Genomic DNA, 12,579 nt, shown 5'->3' on the forward strand with positions numbered 1-12,579 from the left:
CCCGCTTAGAGCCGCATCGTTACAATTTGCCGTCTGTACCAGGTAAGGACTCCAAGACGGAGGTGGCGCCGGCCGCCCCCGTGGCGCTGGTGCCGGAGGAGAAGGTGTCGTTCAGCCTCTACGCCGTCTCCGTCTCCACTCTGACGGTGGCCAAGATCAGGAAAGTCTACAACAAACTGGACAGCAAGGCCATCGCCAAGCAGGTACCTGATGTCGTATTATGACTGACAAACACATCCATTCATCAGGTTGGGGGGAACTTTACATTACAAGAATAAAGTCCAAATATTATGGGAATAAAGTCAGAATGATCAGAAGAAAGTGAAAGTGACATAAAAGAATCCATTTTTTAAAAAAGAGCTGCAGTTTTATGAGAATAAAGTGAAAATATGATGGGAATAAATTATCAGAAGAAATTTCGTAAAAGAAAGTGAAATAAAAGCATAAAATAAAAAAGAGCAAAATTGCAAAAACAGCTGTAATTTTATGGGAATAAAGTCATAATTATAATTTTTCTTCTAAAATAAAAATGAAAGTGAAATAAATTAATACAATTGGAAAGAAAAACAGCTGTAATTTTACAAGAATAAAGTCAAAATATTATTATCAGAGGACAATTTCTGAATTAAAGTGAAATGGAAAAACTGTTTTAATTTTATGATCATAAAGTCAAAAAATATAAATAATATAATAATAAAAAATCTGAATATCACATATGTAAATATAAATACAAAATAATAAAAAAAATTAAACATTTTGGGAATAAAGTCATAATTATCAGAAAGAATTTCCTTAAAGAAAGTGAAAGTGAAATAAATCAGTGAAATTTTAAAAAATAGCACAAATGGAACGACAGCTATAATTTAATGAGAATATAATTAAGAATTTAATGAGAATACAGTCAAAATAATTTGGAAATAAAGTCATAATTATGAGAATACATTTTTACAAGAGTCATGTTGAAATACTTGGAAAATAAAAAAAACAATACAGAAAAATTTACTTTAAAAAAAACAGCAGAAATGGGGGAAAAACTGCTATATTTTTAGAAGAACAAAGAAAAAAAAAAATATGACAAGAAGAAAGTGTAAATGTTAAGAGAATAAAGTTGTATCATTTATTTTTCATTTTAGTAGGAGAGACTTGAAATATTCCATATTTCTCTTCTTATTAAAGGTCATTTGTGTTGTACGATTAGGAGAATAAAGTCCAAATATTGTGGTAAAAAGGTCGGAATTGTGTGAGTAAATGTTGAAAGTGAAAGTGAAAGTGAAAAGCAGCTGTGATTTTCTCAGAATGAAGTGACGTCTCAAGTCTTCTTCCTCCTCCTCAGCTCGCCGTGTCGTCTCATGACAACGCCACGCCGGTCAAGCTGATCCATAACGCCGCCGGCCACCTCAACGGACCGGCTCGCACCATCGGGGCCGCGGTCATCGGCTACTTAGGCGAGCCGGCTCACCCCTCCCACACACACACACATGCACACATGCACACATACACAAACGGGATTTTGACCACCATCTCTCTCTCTTGGTCTCGTAGGCGTGCGCGCCTTCTCCCCCAAGCCGGTCGCCACCAACCTGCAGTACGTGGGCGGGGCGGCGGCCATCTTGGGCCTGGTGGCCATGGCGTCCGACGTGGAGGGTCTGTACGCGGCGGTCAAAGCGCTGGTGTGCGTGGTGAAGAGCAACCCGCTGGCCAGCAAGGAGATGGAACGCATCAAGGGATACCAGGCGAGCCGCCCTTCTTTTTATGTCACACGGCAACACACGATGATCCTGCTTTTTATTTATTTATTTATTTAGTCATGTTAGCAAAGCAAAACAAACTTAATCAAATCCTTACAGCTGGAGGAAAAAGTTACTATAACGTGGGAATAAATTGACAATAACATGGGAATAACGTTGGAATATGGCCAGTAGAAAAGACAACAAGACTTGGAAAATGAACAACTATTCGGAGAAAAGAGTCCTACCCTCCATATTCTAACGAGGAAAAAAATGGGATGAAATATTAAAAGAAAATGGCCGTATTCTAACAAGAAAGAAAGTTGCAACTTTAGCAGAATGAGTCAAAATATTAAGAGAAAGATTTCTTATTCTTAGACAAAAAAATGAGCATTTTTACAAGAATAAAGTCAAAATATTAAGAGACAAAAGTCTTATTCTAACAAGAAAAAAGTTGCAATTTTACAAGAATAAAGTCAAAATATTAAGACAAAAATGTCTTATTCTTAGACGAAAAAAAGTAGCATTTTTACAAGAATAAAGTCAAAATATTAAGAGAAAAATGTCTTATTCTAACAAGAAAAAAAGTTTAATTCTTACGAGATTATAGTCATAATATTTGGAGAAAAAAAAGTCTTATTCTTAGATGAAAAAAGTAGCATTTTTACAAGAATAAAGTCAAAATATTACGAGAAAAAAGTCTTATTCTTCGGCGAAAAAAGTAGCATTTTGACAAGATTAAAGTCAAAATATTTGGAGAAAAAAAGACTTATTCTAACAAGAAAAAAAGTTTCATTCTTACGAGACAAAAGTAAAAATATTTGAAAAAAAATGTTGTATTATTAGATGAAAAAAGTAGCATTTTTACAAGAATAAAGTCAAAATATTAAGAGAAAAAAGTCTTATTCTAACAAGAAAAAAGTTTCATTCTTACAAGAATAAAGTCAAAATATTTGGAGAAAAAAAGTTGTTTTCTAAGAAGAAAAAAGTTGCATTTTGACACGATTAAAGTCCAAATATTTGGAGAAAAAAAGTCTTATTCTAACAACAACCGTCCCGCCCCCCCCAGCTGTTGGCCATGCTGCTGAAGAAGAAGCGCTCGCTGCTCAACAGCCACATCCTCCATCTCACCTTCTCCCTGGTGGGCACGGTGGACAGCGGCCACGAGACCTCCATCATCCCCAACTCCACCGCCTTCCAAGACCTGCTCTGCGACTTTGAGGTGAGAAGCACCCGCGTCTCCACCGGTCGCGGCCCCCACCACAGCACCGAACCTGCACAAACACTTACATACCGATACTCATGCAATACTCAAATACTCATGCAAAGCAATACTACTCAATCCTGGTACTGGGATGTCCACAGTACAGCTTGGCCTATCAAAGTAGCATCTCACAGAAGAATAAAGTCAAAATATTACAAGAAAAATGCAGTTTTATCCAGAAAAATGTTGCAAGTTTACAAAAATAAAGTCAAAATATTATGAGAAAAGTGCTATATTTTAATCATAAAAAAGTCTCAATTTTATGAGAATGAAGTCAAAATATTAAAGAGAAAAATATCATGTTTTATCCAGAAAAAGTTGTAAGTTGACAAGAATAAAGTCAAAATATTACGAGTAAACATTGCGTGATTTTATGAGAATAAAGTCAAAATGTTACGAGAAAAAAAATATATTTTATGAGAATAATGTCAAAATATTACATGAAAAAAAATCTTAATTTTGCGAGAATAAAATCAAAATATTAAAAGAAAAAAATGTGTGTTTAATGAGGAAAAAAGGCTGAACTTTACCGGAAAAAGTCCTATTAATAATGTCCAAAAAAAAAATAATTGAGTCATTTGGGAAAATGAGATTGTCGAAAAAATTATGAGGAAAAATAAAAAATATTCGAATGGTTTTATATTTCAAAGGTGATGGAAGAGAAAAGCTGAAATAGTTGGAAAATTTAAAAAAAACTGCAAAATTGGGGGAAAAATGACAAAGTTGTATCCTTTCATTTTTCACTATGTGGCCCTCACCAGATCGATTTGATCGTTTGGTGAGCTTACCCAGCATGCCTTGCGGCTTGTGAAAATAGCACAGTGCACGACCTTGACCTTTCCAGAAGCTGACGCGTCTTCCCCTGCTCAGGTTTGGCTGCACGCGCCCTACGAGCTCCACCTGTCCCTCTTTGAGCATTTCATCGAGCTGCTTACTGAATCCAGGCAAGTCTCTTCTTCTTCTTCTTCTTCTTCCTGCGTTTGCCGTCGTTCCGACGCTCATCCATCCATCCCCCCCACACACACACAGCGAGGCGGCCAAAAACGCCAAACTTCTGCGGGAGTTCCAACTCATTCCCAGGCTGCTGCTGACCCTGAGGGACGCCTCCCTGTCGCAGCCCACCGTGGCCGCCATCAGCAACGTGCTGAGTCTGCTGCTGCAGGGCTTCCCCAACCCCTACGACCTGCTGCGGTAAGATCCCGCCCCCAAACGCCACTGCGCCGCGGACACCACGCCGCCGTCTTCAATAACGGGTCTTCCTGCCGCAGGTTCGGCCAGTTCATCTCTTCCACTCTGCCCACCTTTGCCGTGTTTGAGAAGTTTGTGGTCATGGAGGTCAACAACGAGGAGAAGATGGATGGAGGTCTGTGACGCTTTAGCGTGTATAACGTCTCAATATTAGGAGAAAAATGGCGCCATTTTTACAACAATAAAGTCCAAATATTAACAGAAAAAAAGTCACAATTATTACAAAAATAAAGTGGAAATATTTTGAGAAAACTGACATATTCTAAGGAGAAAAAAAAGTCGCCATTTTATCCTGATAAAGTCAAAACCTTACGATACAAAAAGGCATATTCAAAGGAGAAAAAAGGAGAAATTTTATGATAAAAAATCTAAAATTTTCAGAAAAACATATTCTACTCTAAGAAAAAAAAGTCAAAATTTTACGAGAATAATTTCAAAATATTACAAGAAAAAAATAGTCCAATTTTATGAGAATACAATCAAAATATTACATGAAAAAGTCGTAATTTTACAAGAATAATGTCAAAACATTACGAGAAAAAGGGCGTACTCTGAAAAGAAAAAAAGTCGTAATTTTACGAGTCAAAATATTACAAGAAAAAACTCATATCCTCAGGAGACAAAAAGTCACAATTTTATAAGAATAATGTCAAAAAAAAAAATTGCGTCATTTTATTAGAATAAAGTCAAAATATTACATGAAAAAAATAGTCACATTTTATGAGAATACAATCAAAATATTACATGAAAAAGTTTTGCAAGAATAATGTCAAAACATTACGAGACAAAAAGTTAACATTTTGTGAGAATAGTGTCAAAATATTACAATGCAAAAAAGCATATTCCAACGAGAAAAAATGGGAAATATTATTATAATAAACTATTTTCAGGAAAAAAACATATTCTAAAAGAAAAACGTCCAGATTCAAAATATTAATAGAAAAAATTGTCAAATTTTATGAGAATACAATCAAAATAATGATTTCTTATTTCTTGTAAATTTTTTAATTTTACAAGAACAATGTCAAGATATTACAACAAAAAGGGCGTATTCTGAAAAAGAAAAAAAGTCGTAATTTTATGAGTATAGAGTCAAAATATTAAGAGAAAAAAATTGCATAATTTTATGAGAATAAAGTCAAAATATTACATGAAAAAAAATCTTAATTTTACATTAATAATGTCAAAATATTAATATATATATAAATATTAATAAAGCCAAAAAGTCGTAAGTCTTTTTATGAGAATTATGTCCAAATATTACAACAAAAAAGGAATATCCTAACGAGACGAAAAGTCACAATTTTATGACAATAAATTCAAAATATTGCAACAAGAAGTCACCATTTTGAAAGAATAGTGTCAAAATATTGCGATTAAAAAAAGGGCGTATTCTAACAAGAAAAAAGCCGTAATAAATTCAGAATATTATTAGAAAAAAGACATGTTCTAACAAAAAAAAAGAGAATAAAGTCAAAATATTAAGTGGAAAAAGTATCAATTTTACAAGAATCATGTGAAAATACTCGGAGTATTCTAATGAGAAAAGTCTACATTTTAGTGAAAATATTCCAAGAAAAAGGGTAAAATAAAAGATATTTTTTTTTCCGGTTTTTGTCCGGTTAGGTAACGACGACGACTTTGGGGGCCTCCTGTCCGCCAACCTGATTCTGCTGAGGAACCGCTTGTTGGACAACCTGCTGCGACTGCTTTTCACCAGCAAGGAGAAGTGCACAGTCAACGCACAGTAAGACGGAATGAAGGAGACGAAGACCAGAATCCACAACCAAATGACCCAATGTGCCCCCACCCCCGTCCCCCCGCCCCCTGTCCCGTTCTGCAGGGCGTGCGAGGAACTGGTGCGCACGCTGGGCTTCGACTGGCTCCTGATGTTCATGGAGGAGCACCTCCACTCCAGCACGGTGGCGGCGGCCCTGTGGATCCTGGTGGTCCTGCTCTCAAACCAGTCCACCCTCAACCGCTTCAAGGAGGGCCTGTGCGGCGGGGGCTGGCTGGACCACACCGACTCGGTCCTGACCAACAAGATCGGCACGGTGCTGGGTGAGTGAGGGCGAGGCGCAGCCGTGGCGGGCGGGTGGGCCGGTATCATGATGAACAAACTCTGACGTTACGATGCGGGCCCAGCAGACGCCGGGGCCCACGCCGGGGCCCACGCCGGCAACGCTTTCCGTCGGAGCTGGCCGTCGTTCGGTACGCAGAAAGCCGCGCAGTTCGTGCGCCACGCGGCCAAGGGTTCGTTTTGTCGTTTCCTAACCCCGCCGCCCTCCCTGCTGCCGCCCCTTTAGCCCCCAGTGATTGCTGGAGGACGTAGGAAGTAGTGCTGAGCTCAAATCCTGGATAGATCCTGGTTAGATTTGATTTGATAGATGCACGGGGCTGCTTTGATATTTTTGAAATATTTTTTTAATCTGCCAAATAAAGAAAATTCTATATTTTTAGTTTTATTTAATTTTTTATATTTTTGTCCCAAAAAAAAATTTTTTTCAAAATTTTTGCAAATTTTTTGCAAAAAATATTTTCTTTATTTTTATAAAAGTATGTCACGCAAAAGATTTGTGTTATTATTACATTTCAGCTTTTTGCATTCCACAGTTTTGCTTTATTTTTGTTTTATTTATTTTTTTGTTTATTTTCATTTTTGTACTTTGGTGTAGTTCCACTCCAGTCCTGTAGGTGGCAGTAGTGTATCAAACAAATGAAGACCTTTTGGAGTTGCTAGTTGGGTTTCCTCGACAGGACGTCCTGACGTGGTGCTACCCCCCCTGCCCCCCAATTTCCCACCCTCTCCAGGCTTCAACGTGGGCCGCAGCGCCGGGGGCCGCTCCACCGTGCGGGAGATCAACCGGGACGCCTGCCACTTCCCGGGATTCCCGGTGTTGCAGACGCTGCTTCCCAAGCACACCAACGTGCCGGAGCTCTACTTCCTGCTGATGGCGCTCTTCCTGCAGCAGCCCGTCACCGAGCTGCCAGACAGCCTGCAGGTACATGTCAGTACAACCCCGCCCTCCTCTTCCTTTTTCCCGCCGCTAGACCCCGCCCCTGACGTCATGGATGAATTCCCGTGTCCTACAGTTTGACCTGGACTCCATCTGGACCTTCATCTTCGGGCTGCCGGCCTCCAGCGGGACGGTGGTGGGGTCCATCCACAGCGTGTGCACCGAGGCCGCCTTCCTGCTGCTCGCCATGCTGCGTAGCATGCTCAACCTGGTGACGCTCGCCGCCGCCGCACGGTCCCCCGCTAGCGCAGGTCGTAACGTTACTCATCGTGTGCCCCCACTCCCCCGCCCCCACCCTCCACACACAGCCATGGCAGTCAGAGGAGGAGGGGTCCTGGCTCCGGGAGTACCCGGTGACGCTCATGCAGTTTTTTCGCTACCTGTACCACAACGTCCCCGACCTGGCGCCCATGTGGCACAGCCCCGAGTTCCTGTGCGCCCTGGCCGCCACCGTCTTCCCCTTCAACATGCGACCGTACTCGGAGATGGTAGGCCCCGCCCCCATTTGACGGCGAAACGTAGCGCCATCGGTTCCACGTCTCTCCTGCTTCCCAGGTCAGCGACCTGGACGACGAAGCCGGGTCGCCCATCGAGGAGTTCAAGTCCTTTGCGGCGGACTCGGGGATGAACCGCAGCCAGTCGGAGTACTGCAACGTGGGCTCCAAGACCTCGCTGACCAACCACCCCGCCAAGAAGTACGTCTTCGACTTCATGAGGGTCCTCATCATGGACAACCTGTGCGTGACGCCCGCCAGCAAGCAGACGCCCGTCGTGGACCTGCTGCTGGAGGTAACCCCAAACCCCGCCCCCGCTCCGCTCACCCTCATCGCCCGCCGTCACACCGGCGTCACGTCACATGTCTCTTCTCATCAGGCGTCCCCGGAGCGTTCCACCAGAACTCAGCAGAAGGAGTTCCAGTCCAACATCCTGGACGGCGTCATGGAGCACCTGCTGGCCGCCGACGTTCTACTCGGTGAGAGCCCAGACCGTTTCTGTTTAACGCCGTGTAGTCTGCCTAGCAACATGTCACATGACATAAATGGCTTATTTTCCATTATCGTGTCTTACTATATTGGGTGAGATCAGTGTATAGATAGATAGAATAAATAAAAGTGACTATAGGGGTGTTATTTCACTTCTAGAGGACTCTAATGTTAAAAAAAATCTATTTAGAAGGTCATAAACAGGTTTTTTATGTTTTATTTTCTCTACTGTGTCTACTATATTGGGGAATGAGAGTATAACAGTGACTATAGGGTTGTTATTTCACATCTAGAGGACTCTAATGTTAAAAAAACTATTTAGAAGGTCATAAACAGGTTTTCTATGTCTTATTTTCTCTACTGTGTCTACTATATTGGGTAATGAGAGTATAACGGTGACTATAGGGGTGTTATTTCACTTCTAGAGGACTCTAATGTTAAAAAAAACGTATTTAGAAGGTCATAAACAGGTTTTCTATGTCTTATTTTCTCTACTATGTCTACTATATTGGGTGATAAGAGTGTAAAGGTGACTATAGGGGTGCTATTTCACTTCTAGAGGACTCTAATGTTAAAAAAACGTATTTAGAAGGTCATAAACAGGTTTTTTATGTCTTATTTTCTCTACTGTGTCTACTATATTGGGGAATGAGAGTATAACAGTGACTATAGGGTTGTTATTTCACTTTTAGAGGACTCTAATGTAAAAAAAAATAATTTAGAAGGTCATAAACAGGTTTTCTATGTCTTATTTTCTCTACTGTGTCTACTATATTGGGTAATAAGAGTGTAAAGGTGACTATAGGGGTGCTATTTCACTTCTAGAGGACTCTAATGTTTAAAAAAACGTATTTAGAAGGTCATAAACAGGTTTTTTATGTCTTATTTTCTCTACTATGTCTACTATATTGGGTAATGAGAGTATAAAGGTGACTATAGGGTTGTTATTTCACTTCTAGAGGACTCTAATGTTAAAAAAAACGTATTTAGAAAGTCATAAACAGGTTTTCTATGTCTTATTTTCTCTACTATGTCTACTATATTGGGTGATAAGAGTATTAAGGTGACTATAGGGGTGTTATTGTGTGTCTGGAGGGCTCTAATAATGTTAAAAAGCCTATCTAGAAGGCTCTCAAAGGAAAACCCGACATCTGACTTTTCTTCCAATCCGGGCCATCATCACCTAACAATCGTTGGTTTTGCACGCCCACGCTGGCGTCCTCCGTCCAGGCGAGGACTCCACGCTGCCCCTCAGCAGTGGCGGCAGCTACCACATCCTGGTCCACAACGTCTTCTACTTCAGCCAGCGCGTGGTGGACAAGCTGTGGCAGGGCATGTTCAACAAGGACTCCAAGCTGGTGGTGGACTTCATCGTGCAGCTCATAGCGCAGGTACACACACACTGCAGTGACAGTGTTATTATTATTATTATTATTATTATTATTATAACAAAACATTTTATTTATTTAATAATTTAATTTTAATTTAATATTTCAACTCCATGCTACTAAAATGACATTATTTTCTCAACAATATTACAATATAATTTTGGTAAAATTGCATCTTTTTTCAAGTTGGAATATGACAATTTTTTCTCTCAATATTTTGACTTTATTCTCGTCTACAGTTTATGTTTTTCCTCATTTCTTTTTTCAACTTTCCAACTTTTTCACTGGTCTGCCAGTAATATTTTGTATTTATTCCCACAATATTTAATTATCAATATTCTATATATATATATTATAAATATTATATTATATATTATAAACTTTTTTTTAGTTAAACTTTATTATATACTAGTATATACTATTAGTTAAACTTTATTACATACTTTTATTTACTTTTATATACTTTTTCCAAAAAATACAAATTTCTTTCTCATAATATTACGACTTCTCCTCCCCGCCTTCTCCCCGCAGTCCAAGAGACGCTCGCAGGGTCTGTCCCTGGACCCCATCTACCACTGCCTGAACCGCACCGTGCTCTACCAGCTCTGCCGCCCCCACAAGACGGTGGCCCAGCAGGTGGCGCTGCTGGACGCCCTGCGGGTGCTCACCGTCAACCGGAACCTGGTTCTGGGCCCGGGCAACCACGACCAGGACTTTGTGGCCTGCCTGGCTCACTGCTTCATCTGCCTGCACTCGGGGAGGTACACGCACCCTTTTTTTTTTTTTTTACGCCCGGAGCGTAGCCACAGCTTGGCGGTCCACTGAAGCGTTTGCGTCTCTGCAGCGGCGTGGAGGGCTTCGGTCTGGAGGCGGAGGCCAGGATGACCACGTGGCACGTCATGATGTCCCCGGAGAACGAGAACGACACGGCCAATAACCACGACGTCAGCGAGGGTAAGGATGCCACGTGGAGACGCGTCCTTGGAGTACGGTATTACGTTTAGGGATGCTGGACAAGATCAATTCCGAGTCAGTCAACCACGGTAATTAAAGAGAGAAGCGCACTGTTGGAACATCAGTCGATTTTATTGCAAATGTTGATCTGGAATTGGAGCGGAAGGCTTGTTGAACGACTTGTGTACGCATACAAAATGTTTAAAAAAATCACATTTAAAATGTTATTTATTTTTATTTATTATTCATTTTAATTTTTGTATTTTATTTAATTTTTTAAATTTATAATAAAATAAAATTCTGATTTCAGAAAATAATAACTAATAATAAATCAATAAAAAAAAAAAGTACTCAGATTTTCCAGTCTAATCACACAGCAGTCTCAGTTATGAGCTCCCCCTGCTGGTGGACGGTAGTAGTTCCACTCTTTTTTTAATACGATAAAGCCTAATGGCTGACGCTGTGTTTGTACGGTTTCCAGGGCGACAGCTTCTGCTGAAGGCGGTGAACCGCGTGTGGACGGAGCTGATGCACAGCAAGCGTCAGATGCTGGAGGACATCTTCAAGGTGTCTCTGCCCTGCAACGACAGAGGACACGTGGACATCGTCACGGCCCGCCCCGCCCTGGAGGAGCCCGCCCTCAAGAGCTGGCAGAACCACCTGGGTGAGGGGGGGGTGCACTCCGCTCACGTAACTGGAACATCACCTATGTTTTATGGGGTGGTGCAGGGGTGTCAAACTGGCTTTCAGCGTGGGCCACATCATCGTTATATGATAAATAAAATTATATATGTAAATATATTAATAAATAAATGTATATCTTTATAAAATATTTATAAAACATATAAACAATACAAAATTATTATATAAATATTTTTGTGTATTATTGTAAATGAACTATTACATATATATACTATTGTATATATGAATTATATATGTAAATAAATTAATACATACATTTATATCTTTATAAAATATTTATAAAACAACACAAAATTAATATATTACTTTTTTTGTGTATATTATTATTGTAAATGAACTATTACAATAATAATATACACAAAAAATATTGTAATTGAACTATTACAATAACAATATACACGTAAAAAATTGTTTATGTTTTCTAAATATTTTATAAAGATATAAATTTATTCATTAATTTATTTACATATATAATTAATATATACAAAATTAATATATTATTGTTTTTTGTGTATATTATTATTGTAATAGTTCATTTACAATAATAATATACACAAAAAATAATAATAAATAATATATTAATTTTGTATTGTTTATATGTTGTTTTATAAATATTTTATAAAGATATAAATATTTATTTATCATATAATATATCATTTATGTAGAATATGATGTATGGTTTATAATAATATAATAATAATAATAATAATAATAATAATAATAATTCCAAAAAATAATTAAAACATTATTCGACAAAAATCAAATTTGTCAAAACAAAATTGACAGCAAATTGACAGCAAGATTTTTTAAAGTATTTTTTTTTTTATTTTTAATATAAATATATTCCAGAAAGTGAATCAGAAATTAGTAAAAAAAAAAAAAAAAAAAAAGAAAAAGTGTTACGCGCCACGTCCTCCATGATGGTATTTTGTGTGGCGCCCAGTTCACGAGAAGAAGTGCATCAGCCGCGGCGAGGCGGTGGCGCCGGCCAACCAGTCCAAGCTGTCCCGGGTGAGCAGCGGCTTCGCCCTGTCCAAGCTGACGGGCGTACGGCGCAACAAGAAGGAGAACAGCCTGAACAAGAACAGCCTCTCGGCGCAGGTGAGCGCCGCCACCGCCGCGACGACATGTTGCCCGCCATCAACCGTCAATCCACCATTCCGTGTTTGCTTTGAACGCCCACAGGAAGCTTTCCAGTGGATGTTCACGCACATCGCCGTGGTCCGAGACCTGGTGGCCTTGCAGTACAAAGAACATCAAGAGGTACTTTTTAACGTCTTTTAAAAAGTGAGTACT

The 12,579-nt window shown here is 39.4% G+C and overlaps 1 protein-coding gene across 1 annotated transcript in view; it reads left to right on the top strand.

Moving 5' to 3' along the window:
• The window catches only part of wdfy3 (WD repeat and FYVE domain containing 3), a 48,827-nt gene that overhangs the window by 26,128 nt on the left and 10,120 nt on the right, over positions 1-12,579 (top strand). Inside the window, exons 23-42 of the mRNA XM_058070190.2 lie at positions 43-203; positions 1,334-1,445; positions 1,543-1,733; positions 2,797-2,949; positions 3,862-3,935; positions 4,021-4,182; positions 4,260-4,354; positions 5,866-5,986; positions 6,083-6,300; positions 7,051-7,247; positions 7,333-7,467; positions 7,565-7,744; positions 7,812-8,045; positions 8,130-8,229; positions 9,470-9,630; positions 10,159-10,388; positions 10,472-10,581; positions 11,063-11,245; positions 12,227-12,384; positions 12,469-12,546. Of these exons, the coding sequence (XP_057926173.2) occupies positions 43-203; positions 1,334-1,445; positions 1,543-1,733; positions 2,797-2,949; positions 3,862-3,935; positions 4,021-4,182; positions 4,260-4,354; positions 5,866-5,986; positions 6,083-6,300; positions 7,051-7,247; positions 7,333-7,467; positions 7,565-7,744; positions 7,812-8,045; positions 8,130-8,229; positions 9,470-9,630; positions 10,159-10,388; positions 10,472-10,581; positions 11,063-11,245; positions 12,227-12,384; positions 12,469-12,546 (3,053 nt within the window). The remainder of the gene's footprint in view (positions 1-42; positions 204-1,333; positions 1,446-1,542; positions 1,734-2,796; positions 2,950-3,861; positions 3,936-4,020; positions 4,183-4,259; positions 4,355-5,865; positions 5,987-6,082; positions 6,301-7,050; positions 7,248-7,332; positions 7,468-7,564; positions 7,745-7,811; positions 8,046-8,129; positions 8,230-9,469; positions 9,631-10,158; positions 10,389-10,471; positions 10,582-11,062; positions 11,246-12,226; positions 12,385-12,468; positions 12,547-12,579) is intronic.

Source organism: Doryrhamphus excisus, linkage group LG3, assembly GCF_037039965.1.
Source record: "Doryrhamphus excisus strain RoL-2023G ecotype Guam linkage group LG3, RoL_Dexc_Guam_v1.1, whole genome shotgun sequence".
Taxonomy (NCBI): Eukaryota; Metazoa; Chordata; class Actinopteri; order Syngnathiformes; family Syngnathidae; genus Doryrhamphus; species Doryrhamphus excisus.